The sequence below is a fragment of the Epinephelus moara genome, chromosome 7 (genome assembly GCF_006386435.1).
Source record: "Epinephelus moara isolate mb chromosome 7, YSFRI_EMoa_1.0, whole genome shotgun sequence".
Classification (NCBI taxonomy): domain Eukaryota; kingdom Metazoa; phylum Chordata; class Actinopteri; order Perciformes; family Serranidae; genus Epinephelus; species Epinephelus moara.
In genome coordinates, this window is record NC_065512.1 from 17,231,968 (window position 1) to 17,257,831 (window position 25,864).

The following is a 25,864-nucleotide window of genomic DNA, read 5'->3' on the forward strand; positions in this document are numbered from 1 at the left end:
ATCGTGAGGCACAGGTGGGGGGAGGAAGGGGTCCAGTTTGGGGACCTCAGAATCGCATCTCTGCTTTTTGCAGATGATGTGGTTCTATTGGCTTCATCACACCATGACCTCCAGCAGGCACTGGAGCGGTTTGCAGTCGAGTGTGAAGCGGTCGGGATGAAAGACAGCACCTCCAAGTCTGAGGCCATGGTTCTCTGCCAGAAACCGGAGGATTGCCTCCTCCAGGTTGGGAGAGAGTTACAGCCTCAAGCGACGAAATTCAAGTATCTAAGGGTCTTGCTCACGAGAGAGGGTAGAAAGGACAAGAGATGGATTAGCAGTTTGGTGTGGCGTCTGCAGTGATGCAGGCGCTGTGCCGGACCAGTGGTGAAGAGGGAGCTGAGCTGAAAGGTGAAGCTTTCGATTTACTGGTCCATCTACGTCCCAACCCTCACCTATGGTCATGAGCTCTGGGTAGTGACCTAAAGAATGAGATCGTGGATACAAGCGGCCGAAATGACTTTCCTCAGAAGGGTGGCTGGGCTCAGCCTTAGAGATAGGATGAGGGGCTCGGAGTAGAGCTACTGCTTGTTCGTGTCTAAAGGGGTCAGTCGTGGTGGTTCGGACATTTGATCAGGATGCCTCCCGGCCACCTCCTGTTAGAGGTGTTCTGGGTACATTCTGCTTGTAGGAGGCCCCGGGGCAGACCCAGAACTCAGTGGAGCTACTACATATCTCCTCTTGCCTGGAAACTGCTTGGGGTCCCCCAGGAGGAGCTGGAAAGTGTTGCTGGGGAGAGGGGCATCTGGGGTTCTTTGCTTGGCCTGCTGCCCCAGCGACCCAACCCTGGATAAGTGGAGGAAAACTGATGGATGGAGAGATGTTCACTGAAGAAAGTATTTTTGTGAACTGTGATCTCTGCCTTTTATTGCACATGCAGGGGGGCTCAAAAGCTCCAGGTTCACTATATGAAAATTAGTTTAGGTAATGTGAGTAAATATGAATTTGTTGTGAAATTTGCACCACTAAAGCAGTGATAGGTCTTCCTATAGGAGACATAGGTGTCTGCCTAAGGCACCACTGCGAACACAAAGGAAAGAATGATACAAATATCTGATGCTATCTATACCTGATGTTGCGTTCCTCAGGGAAATGCCCCTTCTCCTTTAGATGTAAAAGGACAGCCAAGTCTTGAGCTTAGGAGCCGGCTCTCCTGTGCTATGCCATGCGCACCACTTATCACGCACCTACAATGCAATCTTGGGATCCCTCTCCAGATGACTTAACACCCACCCACACCTGGACCCATCTAACCTTAACGACACACATGATGGCCTGGTGAGTCAACGACTCACATGTGACCTTTACGATTCTGAAACTCAGAGCTCACGTGTGACCTCAGCAACTCTGTAAGGATTCACATCCACACAGAGTTTAAAGTCTGCGACTCTTTTCAGGGTTTTGGGACTCATTCCTGGAGCACTTAATTGTGATACCTTTATCGCTGTTGTATTCAAATGAATAATGCTCTCACATTAAGTTCTGTTCAATTAAATCTGACACACGGGAAACCTGGGGCCAAGAAAAATTCACTCCAGCACACTGTACTTAATTGGAACTTACTGTGCGTTCACACCAAACGCGATGGACACGATGTCATCGCCCGTAACGCGAGTATCGCGTCGCTTGATCACAAATGTCACCTTTTTGATCATCGCTTCATCGCTTCATTCGCGATGACGCAACCCTCCTCCCGCAATTTTCTTCACCTCCCACTATTTTCTCGTCAACCATGGCTGAGTTAACTACCGTAGCTGCTCTTTATCTGTTGTGGACATCTGATTTGGATCGGAGACCCAAACGCCACCGTGTCTGGGTTCACAATATCCTCCAGAAACGCACACAGCTGGGTGAATATCATCACCTCCTGCAAGAGCTGCGTCTGGATGACGGTCATTTCCAGCGGTACTTCAGGCTGACGCTGGCCCGGTTTGAGGACCTGTTGGCCGTATCGGTGCGAGGATCTCCCGCCTGGACACCAACTACAGGCACTCCATCCCAGCTGCGGAGCGCCTGTCCATCTGTCTCCGGTTAGTTGCTTATAATTTCTTTATGAATGGTTGGATATCAACGCTGATTGGATGTCGCGGCACAGCGTCATGCGATGTCGCTTGAAAAGTTCAAATTTTTCAACTTCAAGCGACACACACAATGAGGCGATGGACGTGTCATCGCTTCATCGCGTCGCTCTTATCGCCTGAAACGCGTCGCCCGAAGCGACATTGCGTGTCATCGCGTCATTTACACTGATTTTGAATGGAAACTTGTGGCGTTCATCGCATCCATCGCGTTTGGTGTGAACGCACAGTTAGACATGACATTTGCACGTAATAAAAATAATAACACTGGTTTTTAAATTGATTTTCCACCATCTGTGCAGCCATTGCTTCCCAATTTCACTATGCAATTTCTCTTAACACAGATATTATTATTAGTATTAATATTAGTTTTTAAAAGAAAGTTAGTTAGTTTGAGATAAGTACATCCCAATAAACAGGTCAGTGCCTTTATTTTTTTTTTATTACTTTTCTTTTATTTGCATGCCAGAGCTATAAAAAGCAGGGACTAATTAAAGTTCTTTATAATTAATGCCTTTCCAGAAACACAGACGACAAAATTAATCACAACTTTTTCAAATTTCTGTGTATTTTGTCTTTGGAATTAGCAACACAAGCTTGTGCAGTCATTTAGTCTTGAATATCCTTGAACGCACAAACGAGGAGAGTTTACAACGAAGTCAAGTGACATGAGAAGAAACCACCAGCTGCCATGAAAGCTGTAAATAAATTCAAGCTGTCACACTTTGACAAATAGTCTTTTAAGTGTGCACAGGACCTGAAATATGAAAAGATCTACAGGTTGAATATTTTGTTCTCACTTCATGAAGCCTCTCTGACTCATCCACAGGTGGGTAAGATCCGAAAGACTGCAGCCAGGAGGAGAGAGTTCCACATACTGTTCATGGTTCTGACCACAGCGGCCTGCTACATGCTGTGCTGGATGCCTTACGGTATCGTGGCCATGATGGCGACGTTCGGCCCGCCCAACATCATTAGCCCAGTGGCCAGCGTGGTGCCATCACTACTGGCCAAGAGCAGCACTGTCATCAACCCTCTCATCTACATACTCATGAACAAACAGGTGAGTCAACGACAGTACAGTCTGACATGTACAACAGCTTTATTTACACAGTAAAAAAAGACAATTTACAACAGCTGAAATCATACAAATGGTCTATTTAAATATCAGTTCAAGTGTAAGAAGAGAATTCACTGACAAATCAAAGTTAAAGAGAACACCCTAAGGCTGTTGGGAGTGAAACGAGACCTTCACTCTTTATGTTCAATCATGGATACTTCTTTTTCTCTTCCTCTTTTCAGAAAGCTGCAGGAGGGACATGTACAAAAAGAAAATGTTGAACAATCTTTTAGAGGCAGTGTGGTGCAGAAATTCCCACGATACTGAGTAAAAACAAGACATGAAAAATAGGCCTCCAGAGTAAAGAGTGGCGAGAAAGAGGCTGAGGGGGCAAAACCTAATGAGCAGTATCTGCGAATGTGTTTTCACATCTCACCACTCGCATGTTTCAGCATATCGTCCTGTATCTAACCCTGTCAATAAAACTGTTGTCTCAAAGAATAAAAATTCAATTAAATTCCACCTTCCCAGAGAGAAGCAATAGCACCTCAGAAGTCCTGCTATTACTCTGAATCTTTAACCCGCCCTGCTAAGACATAATTAAAAATGAATTTGGCACAATATTAAGATGCAAAGATGGAGGTGCCAGAATATATTGCACTGAAACAAGTGCTCCCAGGGAACCATTATTAGCTGCACCGCAGCTGGATGTGATTTCCCCGTCAACAAGCATGCACTAAAATCTGCAAAACACCACTTAAGAAATAATAATAAAAAAAAATCTTATAGCACAATCGCCTCTCACGACATTAATGACAATGGTGTCTACTTGCAGCACGGTACAGCACAGACAGTTTAAGACTCTTAGCCCTGATCCTGATTTGCATGCTCTGTGCATTTTGAAAGTAATTCAAAGTTATTAGAAATATACATGTACAATATGTTCAGGGTTTTTGCACCTTCAGTGTGTTTACAATCACAAGCAATAAAACATCTTATCGTTTATCTCAACTGAGAAACATAAAACCTACAGCAGGGCTGAAAACCTGCATGATTCAAAATGAATGAGAAATCTCCATAAGCTTCAAAAACTGGTTTGTTCAGGCTGTTTTTTTAAACCTCTGTTACAGCTGCTGACTTCATCGGGTTCCTTGTTCCAAGAATCTTTTAACATGACATGCCAAACAGTCCATCTGAAACTGGGGCTGGTTATCAAACCTAACTACTGTGCGCATTCAAAATGCATCCATGGCGTAGAGTATTAAAACTGTAGAGTAGGGCTGGGCGACATGACCACAAATTTACCAAGAAACCATTTACTGTCAAGATACTTCTATACAGTTTCTACCAAGATAGCTGCAAATCAATGAGGAGAACTGCTTTGTGGCAATATTAGATTTACAGAATTTTGCATCAATGTGATGAAATACCTGTAATTCACTGAATTAGTCACTCCCATCTGGTTATTTTAACTTCACATACACTCAGGTTCCAGTTTAGGGCCACCTAGCTAAAAGTTACATTTTCTAATGCGACAGCTCTGCAATAAATCCTATATTCATGAACGGTATCATCTATTCTGAGAAGTATTTCTAATATTTTGTCCACTCCCATTTAATTTAAAGAGGACCTATTATGCTCTTTGTTATATTCTGTCATGTAAATAATGTTACAATGTCGGATGTTCATATTAAACGCCACCAAAATTTCAAATAACAAGATAAACATGTAAAACGAATCCCTTTGTTCTGAATACTGTTTGTTTATTTCTACTTTGGCTACAAGATGACGGCAGATTGTGTCAGATTTCTTTATATGGTCATCCGCTCCAGGCATGCTTTTGCAAGTGTTTAGATTACATATTCTACAATGCTACATGTAGCTACATTCTAATATTAGGAAAACATGTAAACTCTGTTGCTGGTGTTGTTAAATTCTCCCCAGTGTTATATCACATTGCTGCTGAAGCATGTCAAGTTGTGTATAGAAGCTTTTACTGGTGAATGTTAACAGGTGAAAGTGCTGTAGACTGCTACATGTAGCCACATGCCAATGTCAGGGAAACATGTAAGCTTGGCTACCAATGTTGTAAATTTCGCATCATGTTCCTGCTGGAACATGTCCAGTTGTGTTTAGAAGCTTTTATTGGTGATTTGTTACTGGAGAAAGTGCCCATATACACATTCACTCCCCAGCTGCAAGTGGACTACATGTAGCTACATGCTAACATCAGGGAACATGTAAACTTGGTTGCAGATGTTGTAAATATCTACCTAATTTCAGATCATATTCCTGCTGGAACATGTCCAGTTGTGTTTTGAAGCTTTCATTGGTGATATTTAATGGGAGAGGAAGTGCTGCTATACACAGTCATTCCCCAGTTGCAGGTAGATGGCTACATGTAGCTACATGGTAATGTCAGGAAAACATGTAAACTTTGTTGCAGATTTTGTTGAATTCTCCCCAATTTCAAATCATATTCCTGCTGAAACATGTTGAAACAGTTGTGTTTAGTAGTTTTTATTGGGGATCTTTACAATAGAAAGTGGCGCTATTCTCCGTTATAGTCATTGCCTGGTTGCAATGACGATACAGAGACGCCAAGATATGAAAGACCCAGAAATGCTGACCAATCAGAGCAGACAGGGCCTTGTCTGAAGGGGGACTAAAAAGGTCAGGTCCTAAAACAGAGCGTTTCAGGCAGAGGGTGAATACAGGTGTTTAGCACAGACAGTTTGAGGATAACAAAGTGTTTCAGAGCATTAGAGCATGTAAACGTTCGTGTACAAACCAAGTATGAACCTGAAAATGAGCACAATAGGTCCTCTTTGATGGATTCATTTTTGTCTACTGGACTTAGTTTGAGCAAAGTGTACCTAATAAACTGGCGACAATGTAGTTTCCCAAAAGAACTTACAGAATTTACTATATCAGGATACACCATGTATCAATGTTGTAATATAAAATACCATAGTAGACGTTTTTATCTTTATTGCCCACCCTGACTGTCAAGTATCAAAAATTGGCGCAAAATACTTGGGCAGGTGTTTGTTTCCTTTAATCAGGTATTGCCTGAGTTATAAAAAGTTCTTGTAAAAAAAAAAAAAAAAAAAAAAAAATTTAATACATTTTTTTTTTTTTTAAATGCATTATTATTTGGTATCAGCACAGTACTACTTTGTAGAAGTACTGACACATTTTGGGTGATACCCAGCCCTACTCAACAACAAGTAATGTTAAGCCCCATAATCATCTACTACATACAACTACTACAGAACCATCTAATTCAATATACATCAGACACGTTTTCACATCTTATATAGAACCACAACCAATGGCACAGGAACATTTTGTAGATTAGCACACTTAGCTATAAAAATCTCTGTTATAGGCAAGATTTTTGTGACTGTCTGTAGCAAAAACCAACCTTCCTCTCAACACTGAACCAATAACCACAGATGTGGCACTGACTGACTGTATAAAAATCATCCTAGCTGGAGACAAAGCAAATCTGCTGATATTACCAGTTCAAATTCCATCTCCACTCTGAGCTGCGGACGAGTACAGACCAATATTAGAGGATTCAGGAAGTATGAAACATTAATAGTTGGAGGAAATGAGCTTCGTGCTGTTACATGACAGAGAAATAACCCTGCACATACGCAGCCCATACTGCAGTGGTGAGCTCCGGGGAGGGTTTGGCCGTTACACGCAGTGGTAAAATTACATTCAATAAAGAGTGAACTGACCGTCAAAAACAGGGGCTGGTGATTGCTGAGGCAGAGCTAAGAATCCCCTGATACAGCTCACTTCAGCAATATCAACTGCTCCACACCTCTCGCGGCAATTAAACTCCATGTTACTGCAGTCCTGCCACAGTATGTACTGCATGTACCTGAACAGTCACAAGGCAACCCGAGGAAAGTGTTCATTCGACCACTAGGCACAGGGTTACGGCTGTTCTGAGCACCGGTTTGTTCTGAAGATCCATTTTGGCCCCGTTTGCTTTGATTTAATTGCGCCGTCAGTAAAAAATGTTACTACAGGTAGGGTGAATCCAAAAAAAAGGACAACCAGTGCCCTTACTTCCTGTGGGCTATTAACTGAGACAGGCTTCTTGACACTGAATGAGGAGCCATCCTAAACGTGTGGACAAGGAGCAACAGACTGGTGGGAGTGAGCCGGCAAAATGGCATGCGCAGGAGAGTAATTTTGTACTAAGCTCAACAACATCAGTAGTTTGAAATAAACCCCTCGTGACAAACACGAAACGACTTCTGATTGCACATGAAGATATCAGAGGAATGTCAAACAGGAACACCTGCTGCTGAGCGATGAAACATACAGTAATACGACTGCTGTGACAACCTGACTCCATCTCTGTGGAGACGCCTAAGCTGTCTTTCACACTGTGCGTTCTTCTGCATGAGTTGCTGCTCTATGTATATGTGTGGATGTGTGTATATTTGTGTGTGTGTGTGTTGCATTTATGACATTCAGCATGGATGATGTCTTTGCTTAATCACAACCCTTTGGACCAGTAAAAAAGGAGAGAAAAAAAATCACAAATATCCCCCGTTATAAACAGTGGCATTTCCTTTAAGTGGATGACCACCTGTACTTTTAAAAAACACAGTTTACACCAATGAAACACACCCAGTTATTGAAAATGTACTCGTCTATCTAAAAACAGATCTGTTGCTACCCTAGTCAGCTCCACAGCTAACGTGGCTCAGCTAAAGCAGAGAGAAACGTCTTTTTCCAGCTCCACCTCGGAGACTCTTCCTGCCAGTCTCTGGTCTAGTAAACCATCTCAGTGGAGACAAGTTCTTTCAGAAGCCTCCACGTTGATCCCTCCCTGGAGGGCTATGGCTTATGTTCTTCATGGGTCTAATTTAAAACCTATATGCTCCAGCCTCCTTGTCTCCAGTGGCTTTATTGCACCTCTCCCTTACTCAGCCAGAAAAGGCCAGAGTGTGTGTGTATGTTCAGGCTCAGAGGCTCAGGTTTCATATCTCAGATGTCACAGTCGACGGTGCTGAAGCCCGGAAGAGTGACCCGTCCCTTCCTCCTGAGGTCACTCTCGGTGCCCGTGTTGATTCGCTGGATCAGGCTCTTCTCAAACAGGAGGGGATGGTAGGCACCCAGTGTACAGGCAACATCATAATAACGCTCGTGGTAGTGGCACAGGTCTGTCTGCCTCATGGAGGGAATGAACTCGTACACATGCACCTGCTCACACAGCGCCATCATCAAGAGGATGCCTGCAATGGCAACAGAGAGAAAGACAGAGAGAGAAAGTTCAGGCATCCATATTCAAAAGTATTTCCCGACTTTAAACCTGTTGATGCTCACACTGCAAACCAGTTTAGGGTAATAAAGATACAACGGTCTCAAGAGTCCGTCCATCCCCTCAGGTTAAGAGTCTAGGTGTCATCCTGGACAGTACACTGTCCTTTGAGGCCCACATCAATAATGTTATTCGGTCTGCATACTTTCATCTATGCAATATTGATCGTCTTCACCCGTCTAAGTGATGGGCGCTGCTATCCTCGCTCATTCTTTGGTTACATCTCATATTGATTATTACAACTCTGTCCTCTTTGGTCTTCCTCTCAAGTGTCTTCATAAACTTCAGTTGGTCCAGAATTCAGCTGCCTGTATCACAACCAGACACCCTCCATTAATCATATCACTCCTGTTCTTCAACAACTTCACTGACTTCCTGTTAAATATCGCATCGACTTCAAGATTCTGCTTCTCATCTTTAATCAAGCCCCTTCCCACCTGTCTGAACTCCTTCATATCTACACACCCTCCTGTGCTCTTAGATCCTCTTCTGTAATCCAACTCACATCATCATCTGCCCACCTGACTACCATGAGAGCCTTCAGCCGTTCTGCCTCCACCCCTGGAGCTTGTTCCCCCACAACATTTGCAGTATTGACTCCCTCTCCACTTTCAAATCCCGTCTGAAAACACACCTTTTCAAGCTGGCATATTCGGTGACACGCATATTGAGACTTGTCTGGTCATTTTATTAACTTTGATTGTATATCGCAGAATTGTTTGAATTTATGATCTATGGACACATTACTGCTTGTGTCTTTTTTCACTGTGTCTTATAATTTGTCCTTGAGTGCTTTGAAAGGCGCCTATAAATAAAATGCAGTATCATTATTGTTCAATCAATACCACATTTTACTTTCAAGTGTCAATTTATGAGCTGCCATTTTTTCTCGACCTCTAAATTGCATCTTTTTCCCCTCATTTCAGCTAGAAGTTCAGCAGTGCTCTCTTTTCACATTCACACAGTCATACACATTCACACCTTAAAGCTAGACCGTAAAGAAAACACATCTGCTGGTCAGAGGGCAGCTCGACCAGAGCGATTGGGGATTAACGGAAAAGACTGACATTTTGGAAAATGGCCAATTTTGCTTTCTTGCCTAGAGTTCGAATGACAAGATCGATGCCATGCTTATGCAGAATCTCCCGTGAGTCGATATTGACCTGTTGTTTTTCTCCTCAGTTCTGGTTGTTGACCAAAACATCCTGCCTGAGTCACCACAGGACACACACACGTGCAATAATCCTACAGCCTGTACAGGAATCTGTAGCCTGCTTCCAGATTTCTGAATCTTTGCTCACATCTGAGACCTATTATAGCTTGACAGACAGGATAAACAATCTTTCTGCTTAATGTAGCTAGCTAGCCACCTAGATGCATCCATAAAAATAGCAACGGAATTATGACAACAAATGTGGACGAGATTATAATAATAAAACAGATTTACAAAGTGCTTTACATGTCAATAATTACAACAGACAAGACTCAAGTAAAATCAGGAATGGCTCTCCGATAAAAGTGTGTTTTAAGAAGGGACTTTAAAGAGATCACTGACTCGGCCGACCTGATTTCCTCGGGCAGACTGTTCCAGAGCCTTGGGGCCCTAAAAGCAAACGTTCTGTCCCCCTTAGTTATCAGCTGGAACAGACAAAAGACCTCTGCTGCCCGAGGACCTCAAAGTATGTCCTGGCTTGTACGGCACTAAGAGGTCAGAGATGAAGAGCCTTAAAAGTAATCAGTAAAATCTTAAAATCTATACTAAAACATACTGGGAGCCGGTGTGAAGAGGCTGAAACTGGAGTCATGTGATCATGTCTCATTTGTTGGTAATTCAGTCAGATTATCAGATGCTGGAACCAGCGATACTTCTGACAGATTTTAAGGCCCTGCATTGACTACACACTGATGTATTTTTTATGGTCTTGCAAAAATAAAAAGGTGTTTTCAGCTTACTGTACATGTACATACCTCACCAGTCCTCATATAGGTTAGTATTAACATGCAGCGATACTAAAATGCACATCTGATTAGGGAAAGTCTTCCTCAGCATCTGCTACACGCGCTCCTTTGGGAAAAGCGTTGGTCGTAAAATATCCACTGCAGCTGCACAGCTTCAGAAGCTGAGGAATGCAATTACAGTACACTGGGCAGTTCAAATGTTCATATGTCACGATAAGTGTAAATGTAAAGTTCGGTTGTGGTGAAAAGGAGCACGCTCAGCAAATATCCAACTTTAGATAAAGATAAAAATAGAGCTGAATACATAAAATATGGAGACGGTGCCTGCCTCAGCGTGTTCTGGATGGTATCTTTCATACGCTGACATGCTGCCTGTGCCAACACGGAGAGCAGTCAGCGCCCACATATATGCAGTTAGCCTTTGTTGTTTTTCATTCCACTTCCCTTTGAACAATGTTGCTAATTTCAGTTTATCATTTTCTCTCTGGTGATTGTTATTCTGCTTGCAACTCTCCTTCTCCGTTGTTGCTCTCCAGCAGGATTACAATCACCAAAAATAACAAAGCAAAATCCTTCCTACAGAATATATAGGCATGTTGTGTTCTTTGCTATAGCATTTTCTCTGTAGTGTGTTTGCAACCCAGTTGGCCTCGTATTGCTTTCTTCAGAAGATCCAGAAGTTTGATCTAATTCAGCCCCAGTTTCACTGTGCATTAGTTAACCTTTGGTGATATGATTTATTGGAACAACAGCAAATCTTTCCCCCGAGGCCTCAAAGAAGGTCATAACTAACTGCCAGATTACAACTGTTGCACAGCTAATATTATCAAGCTAGTTTTAACAGCTCCATATATTTTTAATTAAATCAAAGTAAATTAAGAAAAACCTGTGGCGCCCCCTGAAACTGCTATAACATTTTTTTCAGTCATTTTATAGTATTTTTCAGACATGTAATCAACAGCTCTTTGGATCATTTTATTAATACTGTTTGGAATTTTCAAAAACATTTTATTAATATCTTTTAGACATTTTGTCAACATTTTTTGGACATTTTATTTTTTTCTGAAATTGTATTAATATTGTTTGGACATTTTTAATAATATGTCTTAGTCATTTTAATAGTATTTTTGGGACATTTCATCAACATTTTTTGGACATTTTATTACCATTTTTTCAGACATTCTATTAATATTGTTTGGACATTTTTAATAATTTTTTTTTTGTCATTTTATATCTTTCGGACATTTAATCAACTTGTTTTTGGACAATTTCTTGAAGATGCAACATTTTTTGGACATTTCATTACCATTTTTTCAGACATTGTATTAATATTGTTTGGACATTTTTAATAACATTTTTCGGAAATTTGAATAATATTTTTCGGACATTTAATCAACATTCTTTTGGACTTTTTATTCACATGTTTTGTGAATAATATTTTTCAGACATTTAGTCAACATTTTTTTCTGACATTTAATTTTGGACATTTTTATTAAACTTTCTCAACTGATTTTCTAAGTTGTCCAATCTTGACCTAATTTTCTCATAATTATCAACATACTGATCAAATTGAAAGAAAATCTCATCAGGTGCAATATGCATTTGTAAATTCTGATTAGCCCTTACAACACAGTCCAAAAACCAACGAAAACACATTTTTCCAGTGAAATGACACTGTAATTAGCTGTGTTTGTAGGGGTGTTGAAAAAAACATTAGATTCTTAGATGCATAATGATTCTCTCTTGAAAGATTATGTCTTGACACAGAAAAGTAAATGATCAGGGGCCATATTCACAAAGGTAGTGACGAAAATCTAAAAACATTCAGATGCTTTCTTAGAATTTCCCCTTACATTTAAGACTAGGTCCTTAGCCCTTAAAAGAGCTCCTAAGGCGAGTGACTAAGAGAGAAAGTAGGACTTTTGAGAGGCTTAAGAGTTTCTTAAGCAGAGGAGAAAATGGTGGAAACACACTGAGGTCAGAAAAATATTCTCCAAACACTGGATGACAGTGAGTAAATTAAATGCTCTGAGAACTTTCCTAAATCACTTCTAAACTAGGACTCCTTACTAAAAGTTTTTAGACTAGATTGGGAGCTCTCTGAATGTTTGTGAATACGCCCCCAGAAATTTAAAACCCCATGTGTTCACACTTTAAGCTACAGTACTTCTAGGTTTTGGTGAGGATGGCTCAGTGTGAGCAACTGCAGATGGATTCAATGCCACTGACACCCCCTGGCTTAAAAGCTAGCACATTAATAATGGAAATAAATTCATCCGTTTATTTTAATTATGGATTATTACAAATACACCGTGCTTTAAGAGTAGCAAGTAGTCACACTGAGATAAGTAAATCATGTATAGAAATTAAAAATTCTGATGCATCAAGATGCACAAATAATCGTCTGATAATGGCATCATAGCCATTTGAATTGGAATTAAATCCTGAGGTGCATAGAAAATTGTAGCCCGATGTGTTTGTTCTTCTAGGTTTATCACTCAAGCCACTACAATCACTAAAAAAATGATGGAGTAATGGCTATTGCGCGACAAAGATACCGTTTCAGAATTTGTATCTGCATGTCATATTTGTCTGTAGCAATGTCTCCCATTAATGTGCAAGCATTAAGTGCTGACAAACCCATTACTTGAGTTGTTTTAACTGATTTATGCTGAAGCAAAAGAATGATGACCAAACTACTGAAGGTCAAACTAACCACTAAGTGTTATGAGACCACCTACTCCGCAAGTACAACAAGACATTAGGGGACCATTTTATCCTCTCAAGCGGCACTTCCTGTGGACTGTGAGGACATGAAAGTGCACTAAGGCATGATTTCTGCCTAATCAAACCCTGAACAGACCTTGAGTCTCTCTGAGAGCATGAAACCAAGGTCAACCTGTTACTGTTTAGTACAAGAACTCTCTGTTTGGGCTGGTACTGTATGTTGTGCTGACATTATCTGTCTTTCCATATCTTTCGCAGTTCTACAGGTGTTTCCTGATTCTGTTTCACTGCGATCACTGGTCAGCGGAGAACGGCAACACCTCCATGCCCTCCAAGACCACTGTAATCCAGCTGAACCGCAGAGTCTACAGCAACACGGTAGCCTGCACCGCCCAGATCTCCCCCGCCAACCAGTGTTGCAGCACCTCGGCCACCAAGCACACAACCCCCCCGAAGTCACTACCTGAGGCTGAATTAACAACGTGACCAGACAGGAAACTCGAGTCGTGATGAAGCAGTGATTGCTCAGCTTCACAGCTACACTTACAATGTGAACTGCCATTGAATGTGAACTAAAGCATGATGCATTTAGAAAGTAAATGTATGTTATATGTGAGTTTGTGTTTGTCCTTGAACTTTTGAAATGTACAAGACACAACAGAACTAAATGTCTGGTGGCATAGATATTTTATATGGCCAAATGTATGTGGACACCTGAACCTTTATGCCATTGTGGAACATCTCATTCCTAAACCATGAACAGCAGTTCAGCAGCAGCTACTATAACAGTGTCCACGTATCTGGGAAGATTCTACAAGATTTTGCTCCTATTTGGCTGCAAAGCAAGTTCCAGCACTGAAGGTGGGTGATAATACCCTGCTCAGATTCGGCTCCCAATTCATCCCAAAGGACGTTTCAAGGGTTTAGGTCAGAGCTCTCTGCACCGAGTCCCGAAAACCATTTCTCTAAGATTCTTGCCTTGTGAACAAGGGATATGTAATGTAAAGGATGCTCTCGGAAAAATGCAAAATAATGTCTAAAATATTGTCGTGTGTACAAAGGAAAGACTGCAAACAAGACGAAAAGTACACAACAATATTCAGACATCTACTTTTGGCCATATAGAGTGCTTAACCCTTGTTTATAGGTCTATCCATCCAGGAAATACTATTGTTTAAATAGTCATTGTTTGATCAATTCCAAATTGTAATAATTGATATTAAAAGGTTTAATCAATGTTGTTCAAAGCACATTTTCTCTTATTTACAATGGAACCAAGGTGAAAATGTTTTGGGGAATATCTTCAAATCTGTAAGGGTGCTTTCAAACCTGCCTTGTTTGGTTCGGTTCAATCGGACACAAGTTCGTTTGCTGCCTAGGTGCAGTTCGTTTCGACAGGTGTGAACAACAGCAATCGCACTTGGGTGCACACCAAAACAACGGGATGGAAATCTTCTTGATGAGGTCGTCTCGGTCCGGTTACAAAAGAATTGTTTAGGAATATTAATGTGCACCTCCTCCTGTACTGCCTTAATATGCACATTCAGCACATCCAATGCATCAAAACATTGTTTTCTAGTTGGAGCCGCACCTCATTTTCAAACTGTATGGTTTGACTAAAATGAACAATGACAGCAATATAGTCCACGATGACCAGCGCTAAAATCAACCTGCGTAGTTGTCCCTCCATTGTGACATTAGAAGGTGTCACATTTATCTTGCAAGTGTACTCTTCTTCAATGTTCCTGGATTTTTCCCACATGGAAATTCTGACCAATCAAGAGCAGCTTTCTTAAGCAAGGAATTTATCTGGTCCACTTGTAAATGCTGCTGTGAGAACACGAACCAACTCTAGGTAACTTTACAACTTTGTAACAAAATGAGTCCCTGATTCAGACCAAAGCAAGACAACTCTAGGTCTGAAAGCACCCTAAGTTTTAAGCATTTTGTGGTTCATCCCAACTCTTGTTTCTTGAGGATTTCCAAACCAAGGTGCACACCAACTTCAGTGGGGTTAATTTTAGAATGACGACACCTTTCTTTACCATTAAAATGTAATCACTACAAAATCCAAGTAACTTACAAATTATAATATATAATAATATTTTTTATGTGAAATATGAAATACAGTTGTTTTTTTCCAACCATTTTTTCTACAAAGCAAAAACCTGGTGCCTATTCTCTGTTGCTGTCCAGTCAGTTTGTCATTGTGCTGCTGTAAATGCCGAGGCTAGTCAGTCATAGAGTCGTGCTTCTTCAGTGTCTTAAATGGATTGATGTATTCATCAGTTAACTGCCGTCCTTTCCTTCTTCTTTACTTCAAGCCTCTGTGATGCTCTGACTGTAAAAAATTCTCACACTGAATTCATCTTTTAACTTGTATGGGACTTTGCTCGGTTATTTTATTTATTTTTACTTTTGTGATAGTGTTTTCTCTTTAATGTGGTTACTTTGTGTTATTGCATGATTTTGTGGACTGTGTCCTTGTACATTAAATTCAAAATTGATCAGAAGTCATGGAGAGACTGCTACTTATGTTTGTAAGTAAAAGAACTATGGGAGGTTTCCATCAAGTTAAAGGAAGAGGAGCACAAGGAAGGGGCTATGGGACGACTACAGGCTCATACTTCAGAAGAGGCCACTTTGAGATTGGAGAAAAGCAGCAATGTTTGACTTTGACATCTCAAGTCCGTCCAGCCAACGAATAATGGTGTGCACAGAGGACACTGTGCATGCTGTGATGCAACACACGCAGAGCTAACCTAAAGAATAAAAGCTTCTTGAATGTGTGTTGATACGAGGTTGAGAGGGTCTGTTTTTTATGGTCTAGAACGCAGTGGACAATGTAAAGAGTTACATTGTCCACTGCGTTCTAGACCATAAAAAACAGAATGCAGTACAGGGAAGTGGAACACACAGGCTGCTGAAATTAAATGTCCCTGAGAGAAATGAGAAACAGGTAACGCATGTTTGATACAAACTCGAAATGCTTTTGATTTGCTCTGAAACAGTGGCGGCTGAACTCACTGCAGGGTGGTCATTTTATTGTATTTTATTGTTCGTTATAGTTATTTTAATAAATGTCATTGCTCTGGAAGAGGATTACTGTGTTGCTGTATTTCAAAAGAGGCTGGCAGTCCTTGTGAAAATGGTATGAGAAAAAAACAAACTATGAGTCTGAGAAAAATGCAATTTTCTAAAAGTGATGTGAAGCTCTGAGAGAACATTAAGATTTAAACTTGACAGCAATTAATTAATTAAACTGCTCTGGCCTGCCTATTGTTGCTGATTCCTTTGCAAGCCGTGTTGCAACCCACCTCCACCCCAGCTCCTCCTTTTCATGCTGTGTCTGACTTATCAATGTCATTTCTGTTTGTCATTGATGCTGCTCTGTTCTGTTCCTGGGGGGTCTTTGCTGCTGCTCTCCCTGCCTTAGGCTTTCTGTTTAGGCACATGGAAGGGCAGGGAGGTTTGCTCTCTCTGCCTCAGGCTTTCCTCATTTGCACGTGGAAGGGCAGAGAGCTGTGCTCTCTCTGCCTTAAGGCTTTCCATGCAGCCTTAAGGCTCAAAGAGATGCAATCCATGGATGCTTCACAAACATCTTCCCCCGACAGCACAGAAGATCCATACAATCAGCACAGTTTCAAGGTGGAAACCCAAGATTAGTGTCACCAATTCAGTACTCAACCGAATGTCTCACCTTCTGTTCCTGAGATATGACATTGAGTAATGGCCAGAGAAGTGTCTTTGCACAACATGATGATGTCACAGTAAAGTTGACCCATGACTTTTGGATATAAAATGGCATCAGGTCCTCATTTATCTTCTTAGACATTTGTGTGAAATTTTGTCAGAAATAGCCTATGAATTCCTGAATTATTGCCAAAAACATGTTTTGTGAGGTCACAGCGACCTTGACCTTTGACCACCAACTTCTAATTAGTTCACGTGAAGATATGTGCAAAATTTGAAAAAAAGGCCCTCGAGGTGTTCTTGAGATATCACGTAAATAACAGAGACAGATGGAGCCATAGTGACCATGACCTTTGACCGCCAAATATAATCAGTTCACTGATTTAGCGGACGTTTGTGCCAAACTTTAAGAAATTCCCTCAAAGTGTTCTTGAGATATTTTGGTTACGAGAATGGGACAGACAGACAACCTGAAAACATTCACATTCATTTGCTCGAGAGGTAGAAAACATACAATTACCAGAATGCATTCCACCACATCTGATTTTATCAGCACTGCTTAGTTTTACCATCTGATCTCGTTTTTTTCCAGCCTCCGTTTTGGTAACACAGGAAAAAAAGTATGGCATTCACTTCATGTTCACACATTCTCATTTTACAGCCAAACTAAACTAAAGTCTGTTACTAAAGACATTTAAGGTGAGAAATGGGCAAAGCTCTCTTGATCCGCTTCTGTACTCTTTGTGTCTTTAGTGGTGGGCATAGCAGAAGAGCAAGGAGATCTGGGCACTGTTAAGATGGAAGGGAGTTTACCACAGTTCATTTACACATACTACCCACATTGCTATGATAGGTTGTTGAAAATCAGCAAAGTGTCCCTTTAACTGCACATCTACATAAATTAAACATTAAAATGCAACACTAATCTTTGCAACACTAATCTTTAAGTCAAATGATTGTGTTTTGGTAGACAAAGCTTGTTCTGTGATGAGTCCTTCTGCGGAAAGAAGACAGATCCTCCCCCATGGCATCTCTGCTAACAGATGGCAGTGCGTCTCTTCCCTCTTTAGCCATAATGACTGTATTTCTTCAAAAAGGACAAAAAAAGACCACAGCGCCCTCCATTTAAAACACAGCCATGTCACCCGAGCGGAAAGAGTAATTGACGCCCCACATACTAATTTCCTGTAAAAAACTAAATAAATAAAAATCTGGCTCCTGTTCCTGTTGAGAGTCGAATGTACTTAATTTAACTTACCATGTACAAAAGTGTCTGACAAATTAATGTAGTGTGAAGTAATGAATGTTTGGAGGAAAACACCGGCCAATTTGCACGCTTTAATAACGCAGCAATAGGTGACAAGTGATGTCAGTTTCTATTCATAGATGGTCCCAAATAATGGACAAGTCTCTAATGGCGAGGGAGGTTGTTTATCCTCTACTAAAGGCTAACAGCTGGGTAAAAAAAACAATTTATACATACAGCTTATAACAGAATTAATCAGTAAGCAGTCTAATTTGCAGTATGTGCAGCTTACACTCAAAGTAACACAACAAGAATAGAAACAAAAGATTCATGCGAGGAACATGGTGACATTTCAATTTGATTAATAACGACACGAGCAGTGAGGCCGTACAATTCATTAGGGTTTGTGATTAAGTTTAAAGCCCTGCTGCCTTTCACTCAAGCCATCTAATCAGCGACTACATAAAGTTATCTGCAATCAGTTACTGCAATCAGGACAGAAAACAAGGTTTGATTCAGTTCCAACAGATCGAAGTATGACCTGTGTCTCCTCTGTGGTTAAACTGAGCTTGTGTGGACTCAGGTGGTGTCGTCTATCAGTGTTAGAGATAGATTCTGATAACCTACCGGTATCTTGTCAATAATAAATCTTTTTTTGTGTGTGTGACAGGGTCAATAATCTGTGTTTTTCCTGTCATATATTTGCCTTTAGCCTTGTCTAATCAATGTTGGTCAGTCAGTCTGTGTGCTACTTTGGTTCGGACTGAAATATCTGCTGGATGGATTCCCATGAAATGTACAGACATTCAGGGTCCCCAGAGTGTTTAAACTAATGGCTTTGGCAATCACCTGACTTTTCCACTAGTGCCACCATGAGATTTACTTTTGTGGAAAACTAATGGCACTCCTATCAGCCTTTTCTTTAAAGCAGCTATAACTGGGCCTCATTCACAACAATGGGCCGCATTCACAACTATCTCCCTACGTTTCTTCTTAAATTTGCTCTTAACAAAGGTCCTAAGAAAAGTCAGATTCAAGATGTGTTTGTAAATGGCAGAATTTTTTGCAATGATAATCCCACTGTCTTCGTAACTTGAAAGCGTGTGCCAGTTGATCCTATTTAGTATTAGTAAATACCCTGATAATCCCCCAAAAAAGGCATGAGACTGCAGGGCTGTGTGCGTATACGGAAACCGAAGAAGTTAATTGTTTGAAGAGGGTGAAGCACCAGACTCCATCCATTAAAAAAAAACCCTCTGTTATGAAGTGGAGGTACTTCTGCAGAAAGTGAACACCAAACACGCTTTCATATTAAGAAGTGTCAGAAGTGGATGTAAAAATCACACAAAAAGTTGCACGGGATGCTAAAAATACGCATTAATCAACCACTCGTCCAGAAAACCACAAACTGTGCCCATTACAGTCACACAACTGTCAGGACTGAGGAGAGAGACAAGTGCATGTGTGTTCAGACAGAGGGGGAGGCATGTTTCTGTAAGTTATTAATAACTTACTCTGAATGCTGCTTTGTCATTTTTTTTGCCTGCCCACCCAAACTACCCGTGATATTTTAGAGCGCAATCAGTGACTAATCATTAGATGGCATGGTCCCCTTTAACGTAACTGATGTGAATTGAAGAGTTAGTGTTGTGCTTACTTTAAAAGACCATAATCCTTTTTTAAATAATGAAAATAATTCTTAAAGATATTATTAATTATTTTTATTTATTTATTTATTTTATTTTTACGAAGAAGAAATCCCACATAAGAAAACATTGGTGAATGTAGGAATCTTCGTAAACACTGCCAAAGTGGGTTTTATGGAAAATTTTCTCCTTAATAACAGTTGGTGAATGAGGCCCGTTCTATCAAATTACGATGTCAAAACAATGCAACAAGACAATACAGAGAATTATCATCTTAATCTGCAGCTCCCCTCAGCCTCCCACTGGGCATACACTATGATTTGAGCCTGTGTGAACCGATTTTTGAGCCACACGACTAATCTTAAAGTCCGACTAAATTTCAGCCTCATCAGGAGTTTTTTGCCGTGCAGTGTTCAGCGAGGAACAACTGTGGCCCAATCAACTACTCCCAAATGGCTGTCGGACACGTGGATGAATTTCTGACATGTCAAAAACTCTGGTCGGCCGTCGCCAGGCTCTTGCACAGCTGAAGCAGAGTTAGGAGTCGATTACCGAAGGTCTGTGCTTTTTTTTCCCTCACACGTTCAGTTGCACAGTGTAGCCGATATCCAGCTAGTTCACTGCCGCTGCTAACTTGCTCCTTTGTGTGGTTGTGTATGGTTGTGTATGTGTGTGTTGGTGAGAGACCGAGACAGAGGGAGACTAGAGAAGACAGGCTGTGTCAACTCTGTCCTCGGAGACAGGTCGAGACAAAGCAACAGTTCCTGCTATAATGTAGCACATATGAAGACATCAAAGCAAAGTTCTTCACAAAAATGAAATGTAAACTCCAAGATTTTGATTCACTCTCTGACCAGACTAAAATGCTTGGAGAGAATAATGTTAGCGTGTATGTCACAGCCTGAGAGACAACCAACACGACAACAAATCGTTCACCTCCTCACAGGTCACACTCTGCCTTTTTATTTACTCATTCACGTAATACTTTTTTTTCCCTTTAAAATGTTTGTCTACACATTTGCAATAAGACATTGTTGTTAATTGTTTCTGAATTTTCACCGTGTTAAATTATAATTGTGCTTTGGCAACACATAAGAAATGTCGTGCCAATAAAGCTTATTGAATTGAATTGAATTGAATTGAATTGAATTGAACTGAATTGACAGAGGAGCGGAGGAATAAAGACTTGGACTAACCTGTTTCTGCAGAAATGGACTGATAAGCTCTTTTTGAGATCTGTCGCTATTGTCATTGTGAACCCTACCTCCACTAGCAATCACACTTCACCATGCCTGCAGCCTTGAAGCATTACAACAATTCTTTATTGACAATTGTCAGTGGCCAGATCAGTGTGCACGGCCCAATGGACTGTTAAGTTGTCCATTTTACATGTATAGTGCGAGCACTAAGGTCAGGGCTTGAGCACACAGTGTTCTCTTCCTACTAAAGCAACTGAATGACAGATAATAATGACTCAACTGATGTAATACAAAAAGAGAAGTCCAATGAGTCTAGCTACTGTGTAGAGAATGTGAAGGTACATCACGCTGTGGAACAAGGACACCATCTCTGAGGTAAGTGCGTTGTTATCCAGGTTTGTGAGTGGAGGTAGTGCATCAGAGTCTGTATTCCACCCTTGGCTGCCAAGTTATAAGACTCTATATTGTTTATTGTGATTAGTTTGTCCGAATAAAATTGCTTGACCAACATAGCTGGCATAATAACACAGCGCATCCTTTTCAGACAAGACATGACGTCATATTCACATTCCCTACACTGTTATGTTGCTACAGAACATTATTTTAAATCACAGATCTAAAATTCCTTTAAAAATAATTCTCTACATTGAGGTTTTAATTCAAGAGCAAGTGAAGGGAGGCATGCAGAATCTAAAAACACCAAGGTTTACGTCACTCTATTGTTACATTTTACAATACAGAATCTGTATTACCAAACATTATAGTGACAACCTAACACTGCTCCGAGGCAATAAGAAATCATTCTCAACAAGTACATACAATATCAGGAGTAAAAATGTCACTCAGTACTGAGAGTCAAGCGTAAGAATGATGGTCTGTCTTGCACCTGGTGTGATTGGATATATTACGTTATATAACTGCGTAAGCATATTGAAATGTCTGAAAATTATAGTGGTAGCATCTGACATGAGAGGATATTGACATGCTGGAGCATTCCTAAGATGAGCTGACAGTGGTCACATTCCCGCTAACCCCTGCGTGGATGTGTTGCTTTGGAGTGCATTGCATCGCCACGCTGCATGCTGATAATGTCGCTGTGCATACAGAAGATAAATATTTCATCATGACTTAGCGTGTGTGTGTGTGTTTGCATCTTTATCTGCTCCAGGTGCAGGCAAGGAAATGGCAAGATAAGAGTACAGAGGAAACTACAGGAGAATCGACGTACACTGCATGCATAGCAGCTGTATGTATGCTTGTGCGTGTGTACTCACCCGTGAAGCCAGACGAGGGAGGATTGGGCTGGATATTCTCCTGAGTGTTGCCCTGAATCACATCCCAGAGTGCCCACACGTAACTGGGGTGAAGAATGTAAAAGGGCTGGTCTGGATGGAGCTTGCGGTGCTCCTTGTATGGACCAAAAAGGTTGAAGTCTGGACTGGCATACCACTGATGAAGAAAGAGAGACAAACAACTAAGTCCAATCCTTTGATGAAAACGCTGTCTGGACTTTTACTGACTCTTATTCCTCTGGGTTTTTAGTTTACTCTTCTTCACTCTGATCAATAAACATTTTTTATATTTTTTCACACAGCCCAATGAAATCAATATGGTAGTCATGAAGCAACATATATACGTAGACGGCGTATTAACTGTGTCAGCCCGTTGAAGCTATACATCAGCATCGCCGCTATGTTAGAGAGAGAAAGACTTGTCTGTAAACAAATACAAGTAATAGAGGGAGCAGTGTTTTTTCTAGACATAGAAATAGAAATAGCAATAGAAAGCCTTTATTGTCATTGCACAGGAACAAAAGGATGCTACATATACAACGAAAATGCAGGGGCTACTTCTAAGGTGCAGACAAAAAATACAGATAAAAGCACCCTTACGTTTATACATGTTGTTTGTTTGGATTTTCAAACAAAGTGGATCATTTATGTTTGTTTCTGGCTGCCAGCAGGTGGCGATAGCTAACATAGCTAGCGGTTGTATGCCTCCGCGCACCAGTCAGTCTACACAATCTATACAATCAGCACAGTGGACACCAAAGATTAGTGTCACCAATTCAGTATCTGACCAAATGTTTACACTTATGTTCCTGAGATATGACCTTGAGCTGACAGTTGACCTTTTGGATACAGAAAGTCATCACTCCATTATTTCATCCTATCAGACATTTGAATTCTTGAGTTAGGGTCACACTGACCATGACCTTTGGCCTTTGAACAACAAAATCTAATCAGCATCCTCGAGTCCAAGTGAATGTTTGTGCCAAATGAAAAAAAAAAAAATCTTCAACCTGTACTTGAAATACAGCATTCACAAGAATGAGATGGATGCAAGGTCATAACAACCGTGACCTTTAACCACCAAAATCAAATAAGTTATCAAGTCTAACTGAACAGGAAATTCCCATAAGGCGTTCTTGAAATATCATGCTCTTGAGAACAAGACAGAGAAGGTCAGAGTGACCTTGGCCTTTGACCTATGATAACTACAATCGAATCAGTTCATTGCTGAGTCCAAGTGAACATTTATAACAACTTTGAAGAAATTCTAGTTTTTGAGATATTGCGTTCATGAGAATAAGACAGACAAGGTCACGGTGACCTTGAACTTTGACCCTCAACCAGTGAAATCTAATCAGCTCATCTTTAAGTCCAAGTAAACGTTTGTGCCACATTTGAAGAAATTCCCTCAAGGCATTCTTGAGATATCACATTCACAAGAATGAGACAGGCAAGGTCACAGTGACCTTGACCTCTGACCTATGACAACCAAAATCTAATTAGTTCATTGTTGAGTCCAAGTGGATGTTTATACAAATTTGAAGAAATTCTCTGAAGCTGTTTTTGAGATATTGCATTCACAAGAATGAGACAAATGAAGGTCAGAGTGACCTTGACCTTTGACCACCAAAATATAATCAGTTCATCCACAAGTCTAAGTGAACATTTGTGCTAAATTTAAATAAATTCCCTAGAGGCGTTCTCAAGATATCGCATTCACATGGATGTGACGGATGAACGTATGAACGGACGGACATCCCGGAAACATAACGTCTCCGGCCATGGCTATCGCTGGCATGGAGACTTAAAAATGACTGCAATCACGATGTTTAAACCTCACGCTGCAGCATGATTTAAGTGCAGTCTGACACCAGAACACTGTTTTCATCTTCATCTTCTACTCTCCTTGAATCTGAGTGTAAGGCTTGAATAAGAGCAGTTTTTCATGTTCGGTTCAACAGTTAAACTCTTGGACTGGGTACTATTTGCATAATCACAGCTTTTGATTTTTCAATTAGGGAGAATAAGTACATGTATTTTAAGAAATTCTATCTAAGTGGTTCAATTTTTCTGTGTGTGGAAAGACAATATCCGTGGCCACTTATCATTTACTTCCTCCCAGCAACGGAAATGGAGTGTTCTTTTATGCAAATTATTTTAAGCAACCTCAGAGAAAGGCACAATGCTTTAATGGCCAATGAATGTGAACACGTCAGGAAGTTGTACTTTTTAATGACTTCTATTCAAAGTTATTATATAAAGGTACAACATGTCCTGCTGCCATTTTGTGCTGTGCTGTGTGGCTGTATAGTAACCGTGGCTCTGCGCTACATGTGATGTGTGTCTATTCTGTCACAGTAAGTGGGCTGATGTTTCATTTATTCACGATTTTTGTTCTTACCCTTAAAGATAAATAATGTAGATATATGTTTTATGCACTGAACAAAATACACATTTTATGCTTCAGTGGATTTTATTCTATTCAATAATTCTGTCTCATTACCAGTACAATGGTTCAGACTCAAAGCATGGTGATGTAATAAGCACCTCACTTATTGATGGGAATGAAGATTGATTATAATAGATTCAAGGAAGAAACATCATCATCATCATCATCATCATCATATAATTTATCCCACTTACACTCCACACAACATTGTGCATTTTCAATAAATATTACCACCTCTAATTTTATAAAATGATAGAACTGTTTCTCTGATTTTAGAGCCTGATGAAAGAGCTGGCTTTTGCACTGATCCATCATAACTATCTTGGAAAATAAATGACTGTGAGTGCTATTAAATGAAGCTCCAATTACGCACAATACTTTTTTATGACACATACATATAGTACATTATCTACGTGTGATTAAAGTGCAGTACGTTGTATAAGAAAAGATTGCCTTTTCACCCAACAGAATTGTTAATGTTGGTTTATAAAATATCACACAAAAACAGGAAAAAGTCATTACAATTCAAGTCAATGTATTCAAACTGCTTGCTTTATCAGACCGACACCAAAACCCAAAGATATGGAACAAAGAAAAGCTGAATCAGAGAATTAAAGCTGGGGTAGGCAATTCAATTTTGATGTTACTGGGCAAAAACCTCATAATAAACTTTGATGATATTGTTATTTAACCCTATGGGCCCTAGGCCTTTTTGGGGTATTTTTAGTGCCTTTACTTTTAAGCTCATATCACAGTCATTATAAAGGCTACATACACAGGCTATATCTTGTTTTATCGTGTGACTAAATTCTTACATTTTTACATGAAAATGACATATTCTGCCATATATGAAGAGGGGAGACTCTCTGGAATCTGGCAATATAAGAACCATGATGGTGGGGCATTCTGTCACTTCACAGTTGTCCAAAGCATGTGGTTTGTGCCAGGCGGACATGTTTGCCAGCATTTTTTCATTATTGCAAGAAATTCCATTGACTCATTCACAAGTCAAAAATGTGTTTTATCTGAAAGAAACATGCAATATTTACATCTAAGATCATAGAAAAATACTCAACCAAGTGCAATGATGTCCTCCAAGATAATATTTGCCACTTTGTTTGCAGTA

At 40.4% G+C, this 25,864-nt stretch overlaps 2 protein-coding genes across 2 annotated transcripts in view; one reads left to right on the forward strand and one right to left on the reverse strand.

The window, feature by feature from the left end:
- Positions 1-14,779, forward strand: part of LOC126392832 (vertebrate ancient opsin-like) — a 51,935-nt gene extending 37,156 nt beyond the window's left edge. Inside the window, exons 3-4 of the mRNA XM_050048499.1 lie at positions 2,947-3,180; positions 13,472-14,779. Of these exons, the coding sequence (XP_049904456.1) occupies positions 2,947-3,180; positions 13,472-13,699 (462 nt within the window). The 3' untranslated portion in view covers positions 13,700-14,779. The remainder of the gene's footprint in view (positions 1-2,946; positions 3,181-13,471) is intronic.
- Positions 3,203-25,864, reverse strand: part of LOC126392824 (beta-galactoside alpha-2,6-sialyltransferase 2-like) — an 80,012-nt gene continuing 57,350 nt past the window's right edge. Inside the window, exons 6-7 of the mRNA XM_050048490.1 lie at positions 22,272-22,446; positions 3,203-8,441 (exon numbers count right to left, since the gene is read on the reverse strand). Of these exons, the coding sequence (XP_049904447.1) occupies positions 8,194-8,441; positions 22,272-22,446 (423 nt within the window). The 3' untranslated portion in view covers positions 3,203-8,193. The remainder of the gene's footprint in view (positions 8,442-22,271; positions 22,447-25,864) is intronic.